Consider the following 21,213-nt stretch of genomic DNA (forward strand, 5'->3'; position numbering starts at 1 on the left):
AATGAGGAATTGCACAAGGTACCACACAGTCTCGGATGTCCCTCCAGGCATTCATGTCGGTGAAAAAGCTGTGTAGCTTTCTGAACTTCTCTCTATTTTTTGCTCAGTTTTTGCACTCACGCGTCCATAAATGCACTTCGTGAATAAATTATTTCCAGAGAAATAATGTGGTTATTCTGTTGGGGACTTTCCCAAAATTATTCGCCATCTTGGAAAATTCACATGACCAATACCAAGGCTGCTCGTGGAATCTGAACTGTCAACGTGCCAATCCTGCCTCCGACTGAAGTCGTGGCTGTCCCTGTCTCGGCGTTTTTATGTTAAATACAGGCCTCACCCTACTTCCTGTCTTCTAATAATACAGCATTACCTAAGCGTTTACCTGTTGAACATGTATTCCTTTTCTTTTTTCATTTTTTATCACAGTCTAGCTGACACACAACGTTACATTAGTTTCAAGTGTGCAACATAGTGATTCCACAAGTCAATACATTATACTCTGCTCACCACAGTGTACCTACCGTCCGTCACCTACAACTCTCATTGCTGCAACAGTCATTGAGTGTATTCCCAAAGCTGAACCTTTCACCATGTTTTCTTTCTTTAAGTTGACTTTTTAAAATCACACGTGTGGATAGGTTATATCAACTCTAAAGTCTCAGGATAGTAAAGGAGGCATTACAACATAGTGGTTATAAGAAAGGGCCAAAGGTTTACAGTGTGGACTTGCTGAAGCTGGGACTGGCCAAGAGAACGAGTAGTGGAGCGTCTGATATATAAACTCGCAGAGATACAAAGGACTTCTAATTCTGTTCTTTTTTAAGGAAGAAACTAAAACAAACAAAAAAGGGAGTTAATGTCACCCAACTAGCTAATGTCAATGTTGGGACCAGACCCAGTACTTATAATGGAAGGGTCAAACGAGACAAGTATGAAATGAGTATGAAACTATTTGAAAATAAAATTGACATTTTTTTTTAATTTTTTTTTTTAACGTTTATTTATTTTTGAGACAGAGACAGAGCATGAACGGGGGAGGTCACAGAGAGAGGGAGACACAGAATCTGAAACAGGCTCCAGGCTCTGAGCTGTCAGCACAGAGCCCGATGCGGGGCTCGAACCCACGGACCGTGAGATCATGACCTAAGCTGAAGTCGGACGCTTAACCGACCAAGCCACCCAGGCGCCCCAAAATTGACATTTTTTAACTGAAGTGTTAGGGACAATGCTTCCCTAAAGATCTAACAATTTAATACGATACAATTAATTCCAGTATTTTCTAACATTAAGATGGATTTGGAAGCAAGGTTTTACTAGAGGCAGAACTGATTGTAGAATTGGTTATCTCACATCGATGGTACTTGGGATAATATCTAACTCAGCATTGGCAGGCGAAGTATTTATTTAGTGACCTTGTGATTTGAACTTCTTACTGCTTATTTCTATTTATTTTTATCAGAAAAAATAAATAGAACCTGGGTAAATTATGAATAACCTAACAAGCAATTCAGAAGGCTGGCTTTGGCCAATCTATATCAAGACTGGTTAGTCCAGTCCAAAACACTGGGCCAAAATGAAGCCCAAACACTATCACACTTCATTTGCTCAGAAGGGCCAAAGACCCCAATAGCGATTGGTTTTTCTTCCTGACTCAATTTTGTTCACTTGCTTAGCTACAAAATTGCCATAAGTTTTCTTATGCTGCCACCTACTGGAAACAAGAAGTATAGTTTCGAATAAAGATTTTGTCTTTTACTCAACGGGCTTGGATGTGGAACGGAGAATTTATTTAGCCTCTCAATTTGGCCGTAAATATCCAAATACTGAACCTTTAAAGGTCGTTTTCTCTAATGCCTAGAGATACCTTAATGTCAACCAAAGCAAACAAACCTATGAATCTCCATTTGCAAAACACCTCTTCTGTCCTTAGAAAAGATAGTTAAATCATGAGTCCCTTAAAAACCCCTCCCTACAAGAGGGTAAATACACTGGTACCGTTCATGTCTTGATGTAAAACGAAAAGTACCCTCTCACTGCAAAGAACAGCACCAGTGGTCAAGGAACCACGGTTTAAGATAACTTTTAGGAAGAATTGTTTTGGAAATAGCGTCTTACCCCAGAAAATGAGGTCTGGCTCGGCAATGAGCAGAAAAGGACACATACTACCTTAGGACTTAGCTTGGAAAACAAAGAGAGAAGGATAGAAAGAAAATAGCTGATGACAAAAATAAAAACAATAGTATCTACTGTATTCCAGGCACATGCCCAAGAACCTCAGAAGTATTTTCATGTCATTCTCACAACAAACCTATGAGGAAGTACTGAACCCACTTTACAGATGAGGAAATCAAGCTTTGGAGGCACCCGTCTGGTAATGCAACTGACCGCACAGGCTGCAGCTCTCAAGCACAAAGCTATGCTGTCCCACTGACAAACAGCATTGCCCGGAGCCAAAGCCAAAGCAGCCCCTGCTTTCGTGTAATTGATTTTATTTTTAAAAAATCACGGCCAAAAAGAGCCTAAGGGATACATGACAACTACATGATTTGCAGTATCCTCGATGGGATTCTGGAACACAAAAAGGGCATTAGGTGAAAACAAATATGAATAAACTATGACTTTAGTTAATAATTTATCAATATTGGTTCGTTCACTGTGGTAAATGTATCATACTAAAGTTAAGATTTTTTGAAATGCTTATTTCTGAGACAGACAGAGAGAGGGAGAGAGAGAGAGAGAGAGAGAGAGAGAGAGAGGGAGAGAGAATGAGCGGGAGAGGGGCAGACAGAAAGGGTGACACAGAATCTGAAGCCCGCTCCAAACTGTCAGCACAGGGCCCAATGCCGGGCTCAAACTCATAAACCGCAAGATCATGACCTAAAGTCGGAAGCTTAATGACTGAGCCACCCAGGCACCCCAGGTTAAGATTTTTTTTAAACCTGCTTTTTAGAGAACGATTAACACTACGGAAAACGTCTGATTCCTAAGAATTAGGAAACACATCAGTATAAAATTTGATTTTTGAATCGGCTTAAGAATATTGATTGCAAACACAAGCAGTGAAAGGCAATCATCAAATTATTTAAATTGTCCAAATCCAGAGATTTTGTATTAGGAGAAAACATCATCTATACTGTTTATTCTGCTGAGACTTTACTTCTCTTTGTCCTTTTTCATAAAGATTCACATACACACATACTCCTCAACCCTATATTAACAGTTTATGTTACATTACTACAATTACTCAAGGCATGTTCTCCATGTACTAAGCTCCATGTGGCTTAACTTAGCTTGATAAACTAAGATAAATCCTGTGGGACAGGTCCTATCATTCCCATTCTACAGGATCGCACCAGACTGACTATCGACAATTCACAATAGCACACTCTGAATGGTTAAGCCAAACCACACCTTGTTCCTCAGCTAATGCCCAGTCCAAAAATCAAACAGGTGAACAACTTAATGCTATTATACCAACGAGTTAAGATCCCATCATTCAAGGGACAAAGAAAGTAACTCTACCAAATTAGCATGTCAAGCCATTATTTAACATGACAGGCTGTGTAGGAAATTGAACATGTCCCAAATAATTTGAGGTTTAGGAGAGCATAACGATGATTATTTAAAGTTCTAAAATAGCCTCATAATGGGAGCATCTGGCTGGCTCATTCGGTAGAACATGCAACTCTTGACCTCGGCGTCATGAGTTCAAGCCCCACGTTGGGCATAGAGCTTATTTAAAACTTAACTAATTAATTAACTAAAATAGCCTTATAATGGAGCCTGTAGAAGACAGAAGACAAAGTTAATAAGTTCCTCTGACTTTAACCATAAATTAAAGAAACTTGAGAGTAACCAGCAGGAGCTCACTGCAGATTTCTAAGTCCTAGGGAAAAAAAACTCACACTTTTTTATCATGAATAATATGGCAATTTTATAAAGCTTGGAAAAAGAGAACATAAAGTTAAAATAACCCATAATCTAGAGACAGGGACAGATCCACGTTGAGAAATTGCAAATTTCACGAAGTCGCACAGCCAGTATGTTGGAAGGGGTGATGGAAGTATAAGACCCTGAAGCTTAAACTTCATTTTGTTTAAGTTGGGTCTATCTATGCCTGGCAATAATCAATATTGTGGGCTCTTAGAGCTAGTCTGCTTTGGTTTGAATCTCGGTAATATTTACTACCAAATAACCTTCAACAGGTTGCTTAAGCTTTGTGGCGCTTTAGTTTTCTATTTGCAAAATGGGGATAATACCAATCTCATATGATGACAAAATTTAATTCAGAATATAGCCAAAAACTTAGCTGTTATGGTCTTCTCTAAGCACATATGCATCCACGTTTATAAAACTATCTCACTCATTTCATCCATGAATATTTTCCCATGTTTTTGGGTCTTTCAGACAGACCAAGTATTATACTCAATAGATGTGTAACCTAAAGATGTCCTCAGTTGGACATTTTGAGTGTTAGTTTAAAAAGGGAGATGCTTAACATCAGGTGGCTTTGCCTGTTGAAAGCACTAGTCATCTTCAAGGTCAAAGACTAATAACATTTTAAAGGAAGAAGCCAACTGGACACAGATCCTTGACAAGTCCAAGATGTCAGTTAAGAGGGCTTAATAGGGAAACAGGTGCATACTGCCTTCACGTGGAATACAAAGTCAGTGGTACCCCTTGGAGCTGTACATGGCTGGGGCCCCAGGGAGAGCAGTGGGGAAGATGTTGCTACTGGATGTAACCTTCTAGAGGCACTTTCCCAACATCTTCACTCTTGCGTCCAGTGTAATATTAAACACTGAAGATTGGGGGCGGGGGTGGGGGAGTAATTCCTTTGCCCAAAGTTACTGAGAGGCAGAAGTGGAGGTCAAAGACAGGTTTGATAAACCTTAATGCCTATTCTACTGACTCCCAACCTATGCTAGCTACCTTTGGGTAGTCAGTCCACAGTCTAAGCCCAGTTTCCCTAGTGAATAGCTGTGAGGCTTTGGGCATGTAACCTAACCTCTGTGCCTATAAAACTGAAATTTCTCTGCACCTCCAGGGGTGGGACCACCCACATATATTAGCTATTGCATAACCTTTCATGGTGTGGCATGGTAAGGCATGCATGTTAGTTTGGAATCATTTTAATAAATAGGTTTCTTGTACACGAAGTATAAAGGCTTATAGTTACATTTTGTGACATAATTTGTATTTCAGAGGCCAAGTGATTTTTTTCTGGCTCACATAAGTAGGAAGAAGCCTTGATTTGCTTCCTTTCCCTTAAGTCCTTCTCTGAAGTAATTGTATAGAAGTCACACAATAAGGTAAAATTCAAACCACATCCCTCTGGCTTCAACCCTAAGCAATTAGAATTCTCTCAATCACTGTATATTTTATTTTTTACACTAAAAGGATGTCAATAGTAGTGACCATCTTCCTCCTGAGAACCAAAATATCTTTCACTTGGAAGTTGGAATCAGATGTGTTACCACCATAGAACAATCAGAGCTGAAAAATTTAAGGTAACAGAGACCCAAATTATCTGGACCCCTGGCAACAAAGCTTTTCTGTGAAGATCACAGTTAAGAGCACTGAGTTTCTTCCCCCTTGTCCTTAATTCCTTTAATTAGTGAGAATCAATTATATCCAAGCATCGATTGTTGAGAATGTCATTTACTCTTTAATGCAAGCTTACACATCACATATTTGCATATCCTTATCTATAAAATAGTAAGCCTTAACAACAAATGGCAGACATTTGCTCAAAAAAACCCTAATTTCTGGAAAACAAGGACTTGCTTAACAAAAAGCCCCTACATTTATAAGGTAGGTCAATGGCCAACGCTAGAACAATTTGAACAAAACATACTATGGGATTATAACCCAGAGTATAAAATATCTGAGTTCATACTGATGATTGAATAAATAGGGGAGAAGAGATAAATCTCCCTTGGAAGATCCCAAATAATTTATACTTCATCCTCAGGGAGAGCAAAATTCAACTCCCCACTCCAAAAGTGTGGGCTGTGCATAGACTTCCTTCCAGAAAGTATAGTATGAAGGGGAGGAGGGTGGGAAGTAACTTTACAGTGGAGAAAACTTGACAAATCCCACCTCAGCCAGGCGTCAAGGTCAGTATCAAGTGATAAATCCTGTTGATACTGTGTATGTAACCTTTATATAAGGTGATGAAAATGACAACTTGATCCCTGTGGTCTTTCTCCCCCAAAATACAAAACCCTAGTGAGAGAAAAACATTGGACAAAGTTCAGTAGAGGGGCATCATGTAAAATACTTGTCCAGTGCTCCTCAAAACTGTTAAGTCCTCAAAACCAAAGTCTGAGAACTTGTCAAAGCCAAGAGGAGCTTAATGAGACATGACCACTGAAAGTAACATGGTGTCCTAGATGGGATCCTGGAACAGAAAAAGGGTATTAGGTCAAAACCTGGAAGAATCTGAATAAACAAACTATGGACATTAGTTGACAGTAATTTCAATTGTTGGTTCACTAGCTGTAACAAATGTTTCCTACTGACGCAAAGGTTAATAGGAGAAATGGATGAGGAATATATGGCAACTCTGTAATAGCCTCTCAATTTTCTATAAACCTAAAATTGTTCTAAACAAAGTTTAAAAATCTTTTAAGTCTACAGGTATATACAGTAATAGAGATATACAGAAAGGGGCACCTGCTGGTTCGGTTGGTACAACATGCAAGTCTTGATCTCACAGTGAAATCTGAGCCCCACACGGGGCGTAGAGGTTACTTAAAGTCTTGAGGGGCACCCGGGTGGCTCAGTCAGTTAAATGTCCGACTCTTGATTTCAGCTCAGGTCATGATCTCACAGTTCATGAGACAGAGCTGATGGCACAGAGGCTGCTTGGAATTCTCTTTCCTCCTCTTTCTGCCTCTCCCCAGCCCATGCTGCTCTCTCTCTCAAGATAAGCTTAAAAAAATAAAAGCTTGAAAATAAACAAATAAATATATAGGAAAAAGTCTGGAGACCCACTGGACCAATACTATTTTCATCATCATTTTCCTATGGGCTGTAGGAGTTGCTTATATGGAAGGCCATAAACGTGTAACACTAGGAAAACGTACTGAAGGGTAAGGTAAAGGAGAAAATGAAAACCAGTTTAGGCTCATCCCTTAATCAGCAGAAAAGTTTTATTTCTTTTAAGGACAAACAATTAAACCACATCCAAGGCCTGAACTTACAGACAGAAACCAAAAGTAGTCATTTAAAGCATTAGCTATTGAGGTACAATACATACACTGGGGGAAAATGCTTCGCCATCTGAAGCTTCTATCAAACTTTGCTCGATCGACAGCTGAGCTCTGCTAGTGCCTGGGTGTGGTGGAGGGTAAGAGCGTATCTGCAGAACCAAAGGAGAACAGCTGTGTTCCACAAGTACTGAAGCATTTTAGACTGCACTGTGGGGACAGGTTTCACGCTGAAGGGAAGGGGGTGGGGGGAAGCTCTGTCCCTCCCCTAGGGCATCAGGCTGCCTTGCAGAGTGCCACAGCAGAAAAGCGGACCTCCCCTTGCTCACGCTCAGTGAATTCTCTGCAGACCTTCGCGGCATCCTGCAAGGAGAAAGGTCATTAATATCCAAAGCAGCAGCAGCTCGAAATGAAGTTTCAAAGGAAAAGGAACAGGTCACCCTGATCAACTTCAAACCTCCCCTTAAACTTCAGAACCAGGGCTGATTTAAGACAAAAATCAGGTGATGGGCAGACAGGAACCCACAACACACAGACTTGACTTCGGAAGCTCTTTTTTTTTTTTACTTCCACCAAATACTCTGTGCTTTTCCCGCCTCGTGCCTGGTTTTGACAAGAAAACAACACTATTAGTGCTCTTCTCCTCAAAGCAAAACAAGATAAAAAAAAAAAAAAAAATGGATCCTCTCTCCCATAAGGGATAAGGGGGGATAAGAGAAAAGTTCCCCTAACTCAGAAATTCCAAGGAGACACAAATTTCTTTCAAGTGAACATTTCACAAAACAGCCTGGTTTTCCAGGTGCAGATGATGAATTCTTATTGATGGTGGAATGACATGTGTGACTAGTTCTAAGGCCTAGATTACAAAGATTGGTAATAGAAAATTGATGCCAATGTTAGTTATTTACCAAATTCTAGGCTTTAAAAGCCTTGGCATAGTAAATATCAATCACTGTTTAGTCTGTAAAAAGTCCAGTGGAAAGACAGCTCCACAAACCATATTGAATATGACCTTTAAGAGGATACAACAGTCAGCTCCCAAGGTCTAAAACCAATCAACCCCGTGAGTTTGGCCCTTAAAAGGCATCAACCACACCCAGAGTTTTGCTCCTGCTTTAGAACCACTTGTAAAAACTAGAGTGGATTCTATAGATTGACATCTACATATTTCACTGTCAGAATTTTTAATATACTGATATTCCAGATGTTCCTTCCCCAAATTGACTTTCCTATAGGGCCCACAATGATGATTAACATTAAAGATGTGTCTATAAACGGAAGAGCCATCCCCTACAATGAGCAGTGACCTCAATCCTTTCACGTTCAGAATTCTTGGATCAAGTTTATGTACTTTCTTACCAGATTAGCAGTAATTTACAGTTTAGATAATCTAAAACAACTGTAACCACATATAGCAGCAGCCTTACTTAGGATAAGAATTTTCACTATGATGCTGGTTTATATTCCATTTAATTTTAAATGAGATTCTAAATAGTTGTTGTTGTTTTAAAACAAAGTTTTATCTTCCCCACACCTCACAAATTCTACTCAAAGTAACAGTTTTAAGTTTCCTATGTGGGGCACACTTATCGTACCAGCAGTGTTCAAGAGGACAGTAACTACCTCAAACCTTATTAGAAGGACCAGTCTTTCCCCTAAATGGGTCATAAGCAGAAGTTCCGCCTTTGTTCTTATGCTCTCCCATAAGTAAATTCGACTCTGCAAATATCCTTCAATCCTGCTTTTCTAGATCTAGGTCTCATTCCGTACTGTTCCCATATACCCCTCGTAAATCCAGACTTGTCTCTAACTGATCTCAGGTGTGTAACAGCAAACTCGAGGCAGTGACCCCACCTACTGTAGCATAATCTGGCCCACTAACACCTGCAGCTCATGAGGTTTAGGATGTCCTAAAATCCGGTCTTTTACACAGAAAGGTAGTATCGAACAGTGGCTAAGATTGTCCAGATTTGAACCATGGTTTTGTCATTCAAGTCACTGACGACCCTGTGCATCACTTAACTTCATTTTCCTCATCTGTAAAACGTGAATACAATGCCTCAGAGCCTCGTTAAAAGCATCCCTAAAAGCTGTAAGTCACTTAGAAGAGCATCTAGCACACGGGTCGGCAAACTGCAGCCAACTGCCTGTTTTTATGAATTAAGTTTTAATAGAATATGGCCACACATTCACTTGGACACGGTCAATGGACAGCTGTAACAGAACTGAATATGAGCACCCTCATTTTATTGCCCTTCACCTTACCGCACGTCTCAGACACTGCATTTTTATAGTGAAAGTCTATGGCAATCCTGCATCAAGCAAGTTATCAGCGCCATTTTTCAACAGCACTCGTTTGCTTTGTGCTTCTGTGCCCCATTGTGGTGACTCCTGCAACATTTCCAACTTTTTTCTTGTATTTGTTACGATGACCTGTGCTTAGTGAGATCTGACGGTCACTATTAGGATTGTTTTAGGGTGCTATAAACCACGCCCATACGAGACCGGAGAACTTAGTATAAATGTCGTGTGTGTTCTCACGGCTCCGGTGGCCAGCTGTCCCCCCGTGTCTCTCTCCCCTCAGGCCTTCCTATTCCGACACAATGTTGAAATTAGGCCAGTTAATAACCCTACAGTCATCTGTAAGTGTTCAAGTGAAAGGAAGAGTCCCACGTCTCTCACCTCAAATCAAAAGCTAGAAATGATTAGGCTTACTGAGGAAAACATGTCGATCGCGGAGACAGACTGAAAGCTACACCTATTGTGCCAAATACTCAGCCCTGCCGTGAATGCAAAGGAAAGGTTCTTGAAGGAAATTAAAAGTGCTACTCCAGCAAACACATGGATGGGAAGAGAGCAGAACAGCTTTATTCCTGGTATGGAGGAAGTCTGCGGGGTCTGGATAGAAGATCAAACCAACGAGAACATTCCCTTAAGCCAAAGCCCAACGAAGAGCAAGACCCTCACTCTGTTCAATTCTGCGGGGGCTGAGGGAGGTGAGGAGGCTACAGAAGGAAAGTCTGAAGCTGGCAGACACGGACTCAGTAAGTGTAATGAAGAAGGCGCCTCTGTAGCATCAAAGTGTGCGGTGAAGCAGCCCGTGCTGAGGCAGTACCTGCAGAAGGTCAGCTAGGATCGCTAACGAAGGTGGCTACACCGAGCAACAGATTTCCGACACAGAGGACACAGCCTTCTACCAGAACAAGGTACCAGTTAGGGCTTTCATAGTGAGAGGAGAAGTCCATAGTTGGCTTCAGAGCTTCAAAGAACAGGTTCTCTTGTTTGGGACTAATGCAACCGGTGATTGGAAGCAGCAGCCAGTGCTCACTTACCATTGTGAAAATCCAAGGGCCCTTAACAAGTATGCTGTATCTACTCTGTGCTCTATAAATGGAACAAAGCCTGGATGACAGTGCATCTGTTCACAACATGGCTTACTAAATATTTTAAGCCCACCGTTAGACCTGCTGCTCAGAAAAAAAAGATTTCTTTCAAAATAGGACTGCTCACTGACAATGCACCTGGTCACCCAAAAGCTCTGATGGAGATGTGCAATGACATTAATGTGGTTTTCATACCCGCTAGCAAAACATCCATCCTGTGGCCCCACGAATTAAGGAGTCCTTTCAACTTACAAGTCTCATTATTTAAGAAATACATTTTGTGAGGCTTATAAGCTGCCATAGATATGGATTCCTCTGATAGACCTGGGTAATAAATTGAAAACCTCCTGGAAAGGATTCACCATTCTAGATGTCATTAAGGACATTCCTGATTCCTGGGAAGAGATCAAATATCAAAATGAACAAGAGTCTGAAGGAAGTGGATTCCAACCCTCGTGGATAATTTTGAGGGGGATCAAGACGCAGTGGAGCAAGTAACTGCAGATGCAGTGAAAACAGCAAGAGAACAAGAATGAGAAGTGGAGCCTGAGGATGGGCCTGAGTTGCTCCAACCCCATGATCAAACTTTAACAGATGACGGATGAGCACATTTCTTAGGATGAGATCTACTCCTGGTGAAGATGTTGTGAAGACCGTTGAAACAACCAAAGGACTTAGGACATCACATAGACCAAGGCAGCAAAGCAGCGGCAGGGTTTGAGAAGACAGACTCCCAATTTTAAAACAGGCTCCACTGTGGGTACAGTTCTATCAAAAGCATCGCAGGCTACAGAGAAATTGTTTGTAAAAAGAAGAGTCAGTGGATGTGGCTAACTTCCTTGCCGTCTTATTTTAAGAAATCACCTCAACTACCCCAACCTTCAGCAACCGGCATCCTGATCAGTCAGCAGCCATCAAGAACGAGGCAAGACCTCCGTTAGCAAAAACATTACCTACCACTCACAGAAAGCTCAGATGATGGTAGGCATTTTTTAGAAATAAAGTATTTTCTTTTTATTTTTTTAATGTTTGTTTATTTTTGAGAGAGAGAGAGAGAGACAGAATGTGAGTAGGGGAGGGGCAGAGAGGGAGACACAGAAGCCGAAGCAGAATCCAGGCTCTGAGCTGTCAGCACAGAGCCCGATAAGGGGCTTGAACTCAAACTGCGAGATCATGACCTGAGCCGAGGTCAGACGCTTAACCCACTGAGCCACCCAGGCACTCCAAGAAATAAAGTATTTTTAATTAAAGTACATGCACTGTTTTAGACATAACGTTATTGTACACTTAATAAACCACAGTATACTTATACTATAACATAACTTTTACATACACTGGGAAACTCAGAATTTCATTGGACTCACTTCATTGCAATATTCCCTTTATTGCAATGGTCTGGAACAGAGCCCACAATATCCCTGAAGTATTTCTGTACTTGTAACAGAGCCAAATGCCACACGAAGCCGAAAACATTTTCTACCTGGCTCTTTACAGGAAGTTCACCAGCCCTTCATCTGCACATAGCAAGCACTCAAAAAAAATGAAGTACTTTTACCTTAACTGCACTTTTTATTGTATCACGATGAAACATCTTTCCTTTATAACAGTAAATTGATTCTAGAAACTTGTTTTTAGGGTGAAGGGGCCTACAGTAGCCTGTTGTCCAGAATTAAGAGGTTTCTATAGTCACTTAGAGTAGGATAGTGATCCTGGATCTTAAGTTCTTATCGAGGCAGATTTTGAATCTGCTTCTCTTGTGCTGTAACAGTGGACCAAAGGAGAAGAAAAAACTGAAGTTGACGGCCTAACCAGAATCCATAGTGCACTACCTATAAGACTGACCCAAATCCATCAGTTTGAGAGGGTTTAGGAAAGGCTCAGGCTGCTGTTCTTTGAGTCGTTAGCTATGATGTAATTTGACAAGAGAACAATGGTCACCTTAATCCCGCGAGGAAGTTAAGCAACAGCTTTCAGACTAATTCTAACCATAGGCTAAAGTCAGCACACGAGACAGATTAGTCAGGGCTGTTCTGAAGGATCCTGTTTAAAACCGTATCTTATAAGATAAGGTAGACAGGAATAATCCTTTAACCCTAAAGACTGCTATTAACCCAGGTGATTGGTGCTGGCCGCACTGACAAGGTATTAGCACTGTAGATAATATGGCTAAAGAAACGTGGACCCAGTCGGAGGCGGGTTCCGAAGATTACCTGCAGCAATGAGTCCTCTGAGCTGGTGCCATGGTTCACCGGAAAAGGCATTCGTCCATCTACAATGAAGAAGCCAGGCATGTCAATTTCTCTGCACATTTGCTGGCTACTGTGTTCACCCAGCCTAAAGGGAAGTTTTAGATCTCCCAAATACCACTGCCACTCCACAAAGGAAGGCTGGTCAGAAGCAAATAAGGTTCAAATGCTCCTAGATGCCCATTCCGGGCAATTCTAATCCACAAGCAACAGGTCCACACAAGCGAAACGTAACCATCCTAACAGAAAGGCTTGTGCCCCATCTGCCGGGCAGGACCCCAAAGCAAAAGCCAGATGCAGCCTCCGAAGTACAGGGAGGGGCAGAGACAAGAAGGAATGCTTCGGATTTCACTGCCCCTCAACGACTGCCAACTGACCCCACGTTAGCTTTGTTTTTATTTGCTCAAAGGTAGTTCCTGACTTGAGGCAACATGGCTACCAGTCTTCCTCCGTTAATACAGAAGGGAGGACTTTTACAAGATGGATAAGCTTTCTTTATTGCCGTATACAAGCTAAGGGAAATTATCCCCCAACACATCCAAATTCTTTCTATACAAGCAAGATCACGTGCATTTATCTTTTTCCAAAAGTATTCCTTGTCAGGTTGCTGCTAGCACTCCTAAGCCAGTAATGCTGTAGTGGAAGGAGGGAAGAGGAAGTCTGACATGAATGCCCTGAACTGGCACTGATCTCCTTACCGGTGTGTGACCAAAGTCATTCCTTCTGCAGGTCACTGACTGACTGGTCAAGGGAAGGGTCTGGGTATGATAAAGGATTAAGTGCCCCCATGAGAATACCTTGCTGTTCTGACTTCCTGAACAAAGATACACTCCACAAACATACATTAAGTGCCACAAAGTCACACACCAATACTGTTAAAAGGAATCTCATCTGAAAGAATGCATGAAACTATGGGGCGCCTGGGTGGCTCAGTCAGTTAAACGTTTGACTTCCACTCAGGTCATGATCTCATAGTCATGGGTTCGAGCCCTGCATCAGGGTCTGTGCTGACAGCTCAGAGCCTGGAGCCTGTTTCGGATTCTGTGTCTCCCTCTCTCTCTGCCCCTCTCCAACTCGTGCTCTGTCTCTGTCTCTCAAAAATAAATAAACATTAAAAAAAATTTTTTTAAATAAAAGAATGCATGAAACCATACTGGGTTCCCAAAATGGACAAACTTACCAAGTTCATAGAGGTGGCCATCCACGTTGTTAAACAGAATAAAATGAAAATTCACTTTGTCATCTACCTGAAGAGTCAAGAAATATTTTGAAAATGAGTTTTTATTGTAATATACATTGCATTAAATTTTTTTTTTCTTCAGCTTTACTGAGATATAATTGACCTAATATCGTGTAAGTTCAAAATGTAGAACATGTTGATTTAATACACATATTCTGCAAGGATTTTAAAAGCAGAGCTTAATTTGTTAAAAAATAAATTGTCACTAAGTATGTGCTTGAACTGATTCGCTTATGTACCATTTTAAATCAGTACAGCTAACATGTATTTCCTATATAATAGACAATATTAGAAGACTCTTTTAATACCTTCATCTATTATGGTAGATATAGTGTAACTATCAGAACTCTGCTTTTCACTAAGAAAGAAATTCAGGCTTAGGGAGGATAAGCATCTCACCCAAGGTCAAGACTAGAAAGTGGCAGGGTCAACTATAGTCATAAAGGCACTGATAACCAACATAAATCTAATTAACAGTTGACAGGAGGACTCTATTCAGATTAATGGTATATTTAAGCCTTCTAGAAACCATCAATCCTAGCTGGTAATCTCACTCTTGGCCAACAGTCTGTGAGAGAAGTATGTGAAATGCTCAATTTCCAGGAGGGGTGTTACTCTTGTAGAATCATTTGGATCTAAACAAAAAACCATCAGTTTGAATTTATTCAAGACTCTTTTATTGCCAATTAGATTTGTGGGGAGCCATTTTATGAACAGTTGTAGTCAAAGTATTATTCTGGTAGAATGTTCTGGTATTAATGGGCCTAGCTGGCCGTGGCTGGAAACATTTGCTGTGTCCAGGGAAGAGGTTCTTGTTCGTATCAGGGGAAACACAGACAGCACCTGGGCAGCCTGGCTCTGATTTGCATCTGCATGTATTTACCCGACATTGGCCTTCCTGGGCCACGGCATCATGGGCTGCCTGAATGGCCTGCAGGAAAGAGAGAATAATTAGCACAAAAACCTCTGTAGGAATTGAAAACTGATGCTCTAGAAGCCATCTTCCTACCTCATTCTTCTCAAAGCATTTTGCTCTGTCTTCAGGGGACAGCTTCTCCGTTTCAGAAAGAAACTGTTTCAGGACTGACCCATCCTCTTTGGGGGGAAGAAAAGTCTATTAGTATAAATAAAATAACGCAAATGGGTGCACAGCCAGCCATGCTCAGTGACTTAAGTCTTTACTGTGGTCTCGGAGGTGGAAGAGCCTTCCTTTCCCCCTCAGCCACTCTTGCAACCACCCCCCTTCTACCACATTCAAGTCACAGAACTCTCCATTCCCCCCGTGTGCCAAGCCCTCTTGCATCTCCTCCCTGCTCTCTCAACCTCTTTTCCCTCCCACCTCACACTCACCTCTCCAATCCCTTACCGTCTTCTTTACAGTGGTTGTGCATTTGTGACATGTATTTGTGAGATTTGTCATCCCATAAAGGCAGGAACTGTGGGTCTTGTGTGTTACTGTGTGTTACTGTTACCTACAGCACCTGACAGTACACAATCCTACATGGTACAACTACATTCTAGTCTAGTTAACGATTCTCAAACCAAGATGTTTTACTTCAGGGTAGAAAATGCAATCTCCGTAGTATGGTTATCCAGGTGGACATTAACCTAAGGATCTTTTTTAAACAATTTTTTAAGTAAGAGCTTGAATTCAAACCCTGAGATCAAGACTTGAGCCAAAATCAAGAGTCGGATGCTCAACCGACTAAGCCACCCAGGCGCCCTGACTTAAGGATCTTAAGAAATGGAAAGAGCCTTATAGCCTGGCCCAGAGACAAGTGACCGGCTGACGGTGTGGAATAAGCGTTTTGTCATTGCTCAATATGGGTAAGTCTAGGAGACACTGAATACATAGCTAGAGTAAGAGCGAGTTATTTTTCTAAAGACTGCATTCGAACTTTCAGCTCTAAGCGAAAACATATTCGTTAAGTGAAGACGGTTTAAAATCTGGAAGTGATAGGAATCCTCTTAACTTTATGGGGAGGGCTAGGACTCGGATTACATCTTTGGCTCTATCATGACCATGGTTACAAAGAGTTACAGTATCCTTCTGACCTCTGAACACAGTACTCTAAAGGGAGACTTACTGCAGAAGAAATAAAGGATCAAGCTACAATACTCTTTAATATGGCAAGTCAACATTCAAAAAAGTAGGTTCTAGAAGATTTGGATTATTATAGCCAAACGAGTTTTGTTGTTGTTGTTTTAATTTCAAAAGTACACTAGCAGTGGTCTTGGCCACACTTACACCTTGTTTAAAAAAGTATTTGACCTGCTTGCTACAAGCCACACCGTGGACTTTATTAGCTGAAATTATGCAATTCTTAGCCATTCCCATCCATTGTCTAGATCAGGAGCTGGCAAACTACTGTACCTATTTTTGTATTATTGAAAACAGCCACACCCATTGGCTTACATCTGGTCTATGGCTGCTTTTGAACTACAGAGACCAAATGGCCCTCAAAACCTAAAAGACCTATTCTTACCTTCTAAGAAAGTTTGTTGACCCTTGGCCTATATCATACGTTACACCGTGTATCTTAACATAGCTTAGTGCTATTAATTGTGCTTCGGACAAACGTCAGGGCAGAGACTGCTTTCTTCTATATCCTCCACAGCATTCACTGGAGGGGAGCTAACACCCCCCGACATGACTTTGTTCACAGCTGGATCTTTCAAGGTTTTGAGCTGCTGCTATGCTTCCCTGAAGGTATGTTCACAACATCTTTGTCCAGCCGTTCTAGGCTTTTGGTTCTCCTGTTGCTTAGGAGACCCAGAACCATTAAAGACAGGTCCTTGGTGTTACTATTTTATGGCTGGACATCATCTCTAATTCTTCCGAATTGTTGAGACCTGCACGGGGGCACAGGGGAATCATGACGACTGGCTGTCTGCAAATGGAAGAGCAGAGGCAGAGAGGCAGTACAAAACTGCGTATCACTCCCTCTTCCCCTCCAGGTGGAAGAAGCTAGACCGTGCTTCTTGGAAAATGAGTTTCCTTCCCTCGAAAGAGAATCAATGTTAATTCGCCTACTGATTATATCTGGAGAAGTAGGTTTCAAAAAAAATTTAAGGCAAAGACTTTGCAGAGTAGACCCCTGGGGGTTTTGGAATGACAAGTTATCGTGAACTAGAGGTCAACTAGAGGAGGACTACCCTCCACACCCACTTACCAAACTCCAGTTTGTCCTGGTTATTGGCCACTGCATGTATCAGTCCGATGGTACCACAGGAGTTCCCGATGGTTTGCTTCATGAAGTATACCTTGGGACTGACTTCTTGTCCCTTCAGTTCTTCAATCTGCTTTTTCCTGAAGTTCTCATGCTGTGAATATAAAAAAACATTTTTGTATCTCAAAATGAAAATGCAAAGAACTAACAGATGGCAGCACAGCGAGTTCTACCACCTAAATGGAAACACAAGTGGGATGTGGGACCAGGAGCCTTGGTCCTAGGTGTTGGCCAGTGACCAGAGAATGGCCTGTCTGCCTCCCACGCCCACGTCAGCCAGTCCGTGGGGTTCTGAGAGGCTCGGAGACTCCACCCTCATGCTGCAGTGCAGTAATGGCCTTGGATGTTGCCCAAGGATTTGTCTAGACACCACTACAACCTTTTAGCTTGAAATGGATGGTGTCCTGAAGAAAAACACACAAGTTCATTATTTTCTTCCTTAAACACCACCACCAACTATCTCAGTATTCTTTGAAGTTCTACCTCTATTGTGTGCAAGTATAATTCAAAAACAAACACAAAGCAAGACTTAACTGCTGAAAGAAGCAATTTAAAAAAATTAACTATTCCCTCATTCTTTTGGAAGGAAAGACAACTGGTCTAGGGTTCTGGGCTGTGATTTCACAAAATCGTCTCATCCTACAAGAGCAAGATATGACACTTGTTTGTGTCACATTTGCAAACCACAGTTTGAGGACAGATTAACAATGGGGGGGCAGTCCTAAGAAATCAACAAATGAGTAAGAGTAGAGATAGTGTCCCTCCAAGAATCCATTTGCTCTTTGTACAGTAATTTAGTGGGCTTGTCTGGACCTTTTGCTAATGAATTTTAGACCTTAAAGGTAGGACTTCACAGTTAAAAGCAAGGTGCCAATGTTATAGAAACACTAATTTCCCATAACCAGTGTAATTTAGACACGATACCAGAAGATTTCCAATTCCAGTTGCCTCTCATTACTGTACACATAACTGAAGTTTAAGCCTTGTCTGTGACACCATACGAATAAGAGGGCTTGTTCCACCAGACCAATTCAAGCTCCAACCAACAGGAAGTTCTAGCATCAAAGATGTACCGCATCTTTGAAACGTGTTAATCATGGACTTAAGGGTTTTCACTTTTCTAGGTTAACTTTTTTTTAATCGGATAGCACCATTCTTTACTTGTTTGAGCTCTTGCATGGAAATACTTCTGCAAATTTTTCATTACCACTTAAAATTTAATGTTTCAGATGTGATCCAGTTAGGATTTCATAACCTTCTCTTAGGCAAAAGTGGATGCTTTCTAAATTAACATCAGCTTGTTTGGAAGTCAACATATAAACTCCAGCTTTTCTTTGAATTTGTCTCAGTGTTTAGCCTAGTCGGTGTTTTGTGTCACAGAACAGGTGGCTCAATAAATCTGACTGCCCAGCTGGAAGTGAAGGAGTATGAAGTATCTCGCTTGTTCAAACCAGACCGGTTCTCTACCAAGAGCAGCTTGATCAGCAAAAAGCAAGCAGTGGGCTTTTGAAAGACAAACACGAAGCACCACTGCCTCCCAGAGGCCTTGCCTGTGAGTGCTGCTCAAAATCTCCGAGTCATCATGGTTCCTCTAATAAGAGAGCTCGAGAGAAGCTCAAAGGAGAGAGGAGATGGTGTCTGATTCGGTCAACAGGGAAGCTAATTTGCCTTGCAATTATTTAGCGGCTCCGTTTTACCTAACAATAAAAAACATGTCAGTGGGATTAACCTAATAGCTTTAATAAGGGTTTTTAACTCACAACACAAAGCCCATTTACTAGGAGGAACGCCTGGAACTTCCCACAGAGCTTAATAATTTATGCCGAGGATGCTTCTAGAATACCCAGCGTTAGCATGGTGCTTCAGTTCCGCTTACTGTGTTTGGAATGATGCCCCAAATGCTAATATCCCAAGTTTTGTTAATGCAGATTTCATCACTCCCCAGTCAGGGGTCAAGTGACAGCAATAGGAGATAGACAATGCCATGCCAATTAGTGGGATTTCATACATCGCAAGACAACAATTAACCCAGCTACCTTTTTATATCTGATGCTCAGTCTTTGAGGTACATACATCCATGCACACTTGTAGGAGGAAGACCATCTAAAGGGAAATGAAAAGGTGTTTCCAAGACTGCTCTAATGCCCACCTATTTCATTTAGCTACAAGGTCAGAGAGGAAAGAGGATAAGAGAGGTGGAAGGAGGTCCCCACACAGGAACCACACGCAAATGAGTAAGGTCTTTTTTACAAGCACATTGGGGAGGTTAAAAACCAAGTGTGCATGTTGTAGGGAGTGGAGGGATGGGAAGAAACAGGAGTCCAGTGGAGACCCAAGAGTGGGGATGGAGCATTAAACAACCTATTTTGTTTTCCTGTGGTCTAGGCAGGCAAGCCCGCCCCCCTGTTTTACTGTAAGGTGGGAGTCTGAGAACCAAACAATAAACTGACAGGCCGCAGCCCTTAAAGGGAAACAACCAGCCATTCTTTGGAGTGGAAGGCTCTGAAAAGCGCAGGTTCAAGCTTACTTATGAGTAGGATGAGTGCTTTCTCTGGATAACTGAGATAATAGAACAGAGATGCTGCTTCTCTTTGAAATTCCAGGCAGTGCTGGATGGACGAGCAAGGAGCCAACAAATTGTTAACAGCCAGTGAGTAGGTAGCATGACACAGAGGGCTTCTCACCCCATCCCCCGCAGAAAGAGGGCAGTTTTGCAGGTGTGGACTCGCAGGCCGGGAGGGGAGGGAAGCCGGGCGTCTACACTGTCCTCAACGCCTCCCTCGGGTTTGGAAGCAGCGCACACGTTCCGAGGCCCGAGCACCCCTGGCCCCACGCCCTACCTGGGCCGTGAGGGGAAACAGCAGCAGCAGCGCGCAGGCGGGCGCGGGCACCGAGCCCAGAGCCTCCTCCTCCAGCCCCAGCACGTCCGCGAAGCGCCACTGGCCGGCGACCCCCAGCCGGGACAGCACCTGCAGAGAGGAAACAGGGCGGCCAGGCAAGCGGAGACCCTCGAGTCGCGGGCACCGGCCGGACTCCGGGGCCGCCCCCCGGCAGTCTCCGCGCCCCGACCCGAGCCGGGGAGGAGTAGCGGCCCGCCCCGCCCCCCACCCCTCACCCCAGCGGGCGCAATGACACAGCACAAAGCGCGGCCCACACGTGGCTCCCGCGAAGCCCGGGCACACGAGTCGGCGCGGCCCGCGCCACGCCCTCGGGGGCCGGGCCAGCGCTCACATCTGGGCGCAGCCCCCTCCTCCCTCCCACCGCTGACGGTTCCGCAGAGTCACCGCCCGACCCCGATGCAGGGGCGGAGGGAGGGCGCCCGGACTTCGCCCCAGCCCGGCCGCCTGTGGAGCGCGCAGGATGCCGCTGGGTCCCTGCGAGACAGCCGGGGCCGGTGGGCCCCTCCGGGGGATGGGGACAGAGGCGGCGCGAGACGCCACTCACTTTGTTCAGCATCTGAAAGGCAAATGCAAAGAAAAAATACAAAAACAAGGCCACTCATCGATGCAGCTACCTGGCCAGGGCGGACCCTCAGCCCTGAGCTCCCGGGGCAACGATGCACCTGACGCTCACCTCGGGGTTAATCTCCATCGGTTTGAGCTGCATCTTCGCGAACCGCAGGAGGAGCCACTGCCCAGAAGAAGAGAAAAAACAGCAAGCGGAGCCGCCCAGGCTGCCGCTATAAAGCGCCGGCCTGACGCACTTTAGGTGCCTGCGCAGGGGGAGCAGGGGCAAAACCAAGAGACGGGGAAACGGTCAGTCGCTACCAAATGGGTACGAACCCCCCCATGCGCCGCGCAGAGTGGTACAGCCGGGCCCCCAAACCTTGCAGTCTCACTTGCTGGTGAGATAATCTGGTGGTTGTGGAGATGGTTTTTGTTGGTGGGTATTCCTTGAGCG

The 21,213-nt window shown here is 43.1% G+C and overlaps 1 protein-coding gene across 1 annotated transcript; it reads right to left on the reverse strand.

Annotated features, from left to right (window-relative positions):
- Positions 1 to 7,139: 7,139 nt before the first annotated feature.
- On the reverse strand, positions 7,140 to 20,980 carry UCHL1 (ubiquitin C-terminal hydrolase L1). The gene is made up of 9 exons (XM_042936514.1): positions 20,887 to 20,980; positions 20,758 to 20,769; positions 20,154 to 20,282; positions 17,257 to 17,407; positions 15,093 to 15,178; positions 14,967 to 15,014; positions 14,024 to 14,090; positions 12,808 to 12,866; positions 7,140 to 7,577 (listed from the first exon to the last, which is right to left on the reverse strand). Exons 1-9 carry the CDS (start codon positions 20,917 to 20,919, stop codon positions 7,491 to 7,493), a joined length of 672 nt encoding a protein of 223 aa, XP_042792448.1. The 5' UTR covers positions 20,920 to 20,980; the 3' UTR covers positions 7,140 to 7,490.
- Between the last annotated feature and the right edge of the window lie 233 nt (positions 20,981 to 21,213).

The sequence above is a fragment of the Panthera leo genome, chromosome B1 (genome assembly GCF_018350215.1).
Source record: "Panthera leo isolate Ple1 chromosome B1, P.leo_Ple1_pat1.1, whole genome shotgun sequence".
NCBI classification, from domain to species: Eukaryota; Metazoa; Chordata; class Mammalia; order Carnivora; family Felidae; genus Panthera; species Panthera leo.

Bases quoted from the DNA above. Each gene is read 5' to 3' on its own strand.
- UCHL1 (XM_042936514.1), bottom strand. From the start codon at position 20,919: ATGCAGCTCAAACCGATGGAGATTAACCCCGAG. The intron at 15,179-17,256 runs GTAAGTGGGTGT...TTCCCCCCAAAG, and splicing joins CCAGGACAAACTGGAGTTTG to AGGATGGGTCAGTCCTGAAA. The intron at 7,578-12,807 runs GTAATCTTCGGA...TTCTCCTTGCAG, and splicing joins CAGAGGACTCATTGCTGCAG to GATGCCGCGAAGGTCTGCAG.